Source organism: Bactrocera tryoni, chromosome 4 (assembly GCF_016617805.1).
Source record: "Bactrocera tryoni isolate S06 chromosome 4, CSIRO_BtryS06_freeze2, whole genome shotgun sequence".
In the NCBI taxonomy this organism is placed as follows: domain Eukaryota; kingdom Metazoa; phylum Arthropoda; class Insecta; order Diptera; family Tephritidae; genus Bactrocera; species Bactrocera tryoni.
The window spans coordinates 15,499,490-15,503,300 of NC_052502.1; the positions used below are offsets into that span (position 1 = coordinate 15,499,490).

A 3,811-nucleotide genomic window follows, 5' to 3' on the forward strand; every position below is an offset into this window, starting at 1 on the left:
CAACATCAGCACCCAAAATCGACAATTACTTTTCCACCAATAATTCAACGACTTCGACAACAACAGCGGCAACGAGCGCTGCAAACGTCCATAACACCGCAATGGACAATACAACAGCAAAAAACACGATAGATAATGCCACCAACGCGAATGCTGCAACCACAGCGACTGTTGGTAATGAAACTGTGGTCAATAGCAATAGCTGTAGCGGTGGTGTTGGTGGTGGACGTACCAGCGGCAGCAGCAACAACCAGAACAACAGCAATCACACCAGTAGCACACACAATGGCAGCGGTAGCGGTAGCAACACACAACAGAACAGCGGCTGCAGCAGACACATGAAAACGAATATGAGCGGCGCTGGTGTGCCGACACTGCCCGCAGCAGCGCTACCCCTATCAGCAACATCCGTAGGCAGCACACCACCGAGCAGCGCTGAAGCGACAAATACCAACAATTTCGCTTATTACACGGGCGCCACTGAAACGGTGGCAGCAACAGCTGGCACAGCTGCTACGCAGCGACATGCTGTAGCAGCAACGTCACCATTACCACCCCCACCACAAACGTTGCCACCACCACAATCAGCTGCCGCGGCCTCATCAGCATCAGCGCACTATCCACCACCACACCAGCAACACTATGCCACGGGCAACGCAGTGGCGCCACTATCGGATGCTTTTCATCACCAGCAGATGCAGCTACAGCTGCAACAACAATACGAGCAACATTATCAACTGCAAACAGCCTATTATCAGCAGCAGCAGCAGCCGCTGCCGTCGCAGTCGCAGCAAGAAGTTGTCGCGCCACAACAGCCGCCTTTACAATACCAACATGCGACGGGCACAACAACAACAGTCAATCAACATGCTGCGCGCAGCAACAGACAAGCAACGCCGTCGACAGCCACACACCACGCAACGAACACATCACAAGCAGCAACAACACAGCAGCAGCAGCAACCCGCAGCAATGGCGCACGCGTTGACACACACCACACAGCAACAGCAACAACAACAACAACAGCAGCAGCAGCAAATATACCCCACAGCTATGTTGGCAATCGCCACCGCACCGCCGCCGCCAACAACGTACGGTGTTAGCGGTGGCAGCGGTGCCTCGGCGCCTTTGGCCAACATAAGCACCGTTAATGCCACACAAAACGTCAATGTTATTTCGGCCGCGCCGATCGTGGTGGAATTCAGCAATTTTCAACTGAATTGTATGCGCACAACGGCCACAACGACGACAAATGTTGGCGCTTCAGCAGCAGCAGCAGCAGCAGCGGCAGCAATGGTCGCAACAACGCAAGCGAACAGTGACGCGAACCGCGGTTTGGCGGGCGGCGCCATCGGGCAAGCGAACACACAACACCATCATCATCGCCACCACCATCACTATCACAATGCGGCGGCGGCGGGCAACATGCATGCGCATACACACCAACAAGCGCTGCTGCAACAGACACAACCGCAACAACAACAACAGCATCAACATCAGCACCAACACCCGCTGCAATCGGATCCACCGCTGGCCGACCGACAACAGCTGCAGCATCAGCAATATGCGCAGCAGCCAGCGCAGCCGCTCCAGCAACATGCCACACATTACGGTTATCACCAGCCGCATCATCATCACCATCATCAGAATGTGCGGCATTATCATCATGCGCCGCCGCCACCACCAGCGCCGTTGTAAGGCGTAGAAATAAAGTAGCAATAAACATGTTGCGGAACATGTTGCAGCAACATTGCTGTATACACACACAGTTTGCTATTGGTGGCCGAAAGTTAATGTTAGTAAGAAAAGTAGTAGTTATAGTAAAGAAAATAATAATAGCATAACATAATAATAATAGTAAATAATACTAGTTATTAAAAGTAATAATATTTATAAAAAAATTAATGATAATAAATAATAATGCATAATAATGAAAAATAATAATTTTTAAAAATATACTAATAACAACAAATTTTAGTAATGAAAGAAAAATTTATAAAAATAATAAAATAAATTAAAATTATAACAAAAATATAATTAAAAAAAATTTAATTAAAGAAATATTAGTAGTAATAATAATAAACAAACAAACAAATAAGCAATTTTTGAACTTACCACCGTTTCTCATAATCATAGTTTGCTTTGTTTCGTTTTGTTTCATTTATTTATAATTTAACCTTTTCTAAAATGTATTTGGAATAATTTTTTTCGTTCGTTCGTTTATTTATTCAATTATTTATACGTTTATAAAGCTCTTTTCGCAATACTAATCCTGTTTGTAATTTTAATACAATTTTTTGCATATATTTACATTGTATGTACCGTTTTATATACATACACACATATATATTTATATGAATATAACTTCAGTTAGTTAGGGCTGGACTGATTATTTAATGTAAAGCAACATTTACCACATGCTTCAGGAGTTTTTTTTTATATATAATTTATTTAATGTTTATGAGCGCGACGCAAATGTTTTTTATGTAACATTTACACATTTACAATTATTATATTTCAATAATTAATAATTAATATGGAGAATTACTTGAGTAGACGTAGACACGCGAGCGAAATATGTATGCAACAATTGTGGAAAATTTATGAAAAAAAGAAACTAAACTTGTAAAATTCAAAGTTGAGTGTAAGAAAAACAACAATGGTAAAACAGTAGCAACAGCAACAACACGAAAATCGCAAAAATCTACCGCTGACGGCTGGTTTTCTCTGTTTCCCAGCTGCAATGTGTTCAAAATCGACAAAAATTTAATATTATTTTTTTAATATTTTTCAACTCATATAAAATAAATAATAAAATAAAATAAAGTGTAAAAAATTATTTTGGAAGCTGTTGCTTCGCTTACATGCAACATAATTCGTAATTTCAAATTGTAATGTTAAAAAAAAAATAAATTAATTGATTATGCATATAAATTTTATAAAATTTCAATATTTTTGTTTTAGCATTAGGTGCGTAATTGTACGTGTTTTATGTTTTTGTATTTTAGATTTAATTTTTTTTATATATTTTAAAATTTTTTATTTAAGATCGGAAGTTTTTATATATTTTTATTTTACATTTTTTATTACTATTATTATTTTTAATGTATTTTTTCAATGTATTTTTGTATATTTTTTATTTTTTTTTATTTTTAATTTTCTTATTTCAAATTTTTACATTTTTATATTAAATTTTTTATGCCAAAATATATTTTTTTGTACTTTTTATTTTATTTTGTTATTTAAATTTTTTTAAATACATTTTATATTTTTTTTTTTTTTTAAATATATTTTTGTATATTTATTTTTTTATTTTTTAAATGTATTTTGTATATTTTATTTTTTTTTATTTTTTATTTAATATTTTAATTTTTTATTTAAATTTTTATGTATAACTCATATATTTTTTATATTTTAAATTTTTTTATATTAAAAAATTTTGTGATGTAATTTTTTTATGTCAAAATTTTTATTTTTATAATTTAAATTTTTAATATAAATTTTTTTTATATTTAAAATTTGATATAATTTTTTTATTAAACTTTTTTATGTCAAAATTTTTTATTTTATAAATCTTAAATTTTTATACTTAGGTTTTTATAATAGTTTTGTGTTAACAAACTTTTTATACAATTTTTTTTTTATAATTTTAATTTTTTAATATACCAAATTTATTTATATTTAAAATTTGAAATATCTTTTTTTATATTAAACATTTCTTTATGTAAAAATTTTTTGTTCATAAAATTTTTATTTGTTGTGTGTAATTTTTTTTATATTTAAAATTTTTTGTTCATAAAATTTTTATTTGA

General features: G+C 34.0%; 1 protein-coding gene across 1 annotated transcript; it reads left to right on the forward strand.

Annotated features, from left to right (window-relative positions):
- Positions 1-79: 79 nt before the first annotated feature.
- On the forward strand, positions 80-1,847 carry LOC120773475 (myb-like protein Q). The gene has a single exon (XM_040102394.1). It carries the CDS (start codon positions 102-104, stop codon positions 1,695-1,697), a length of 1,596 nt encoding a protein of 531 aa, XP_039958328.1. The 5' UTR covers positions 80-101; the 3' UTR covers positions 1,698-1,847.
- The last annotated feature ends 1,964 nt before the right edge of the window (positions 1,848-3,811 follow it).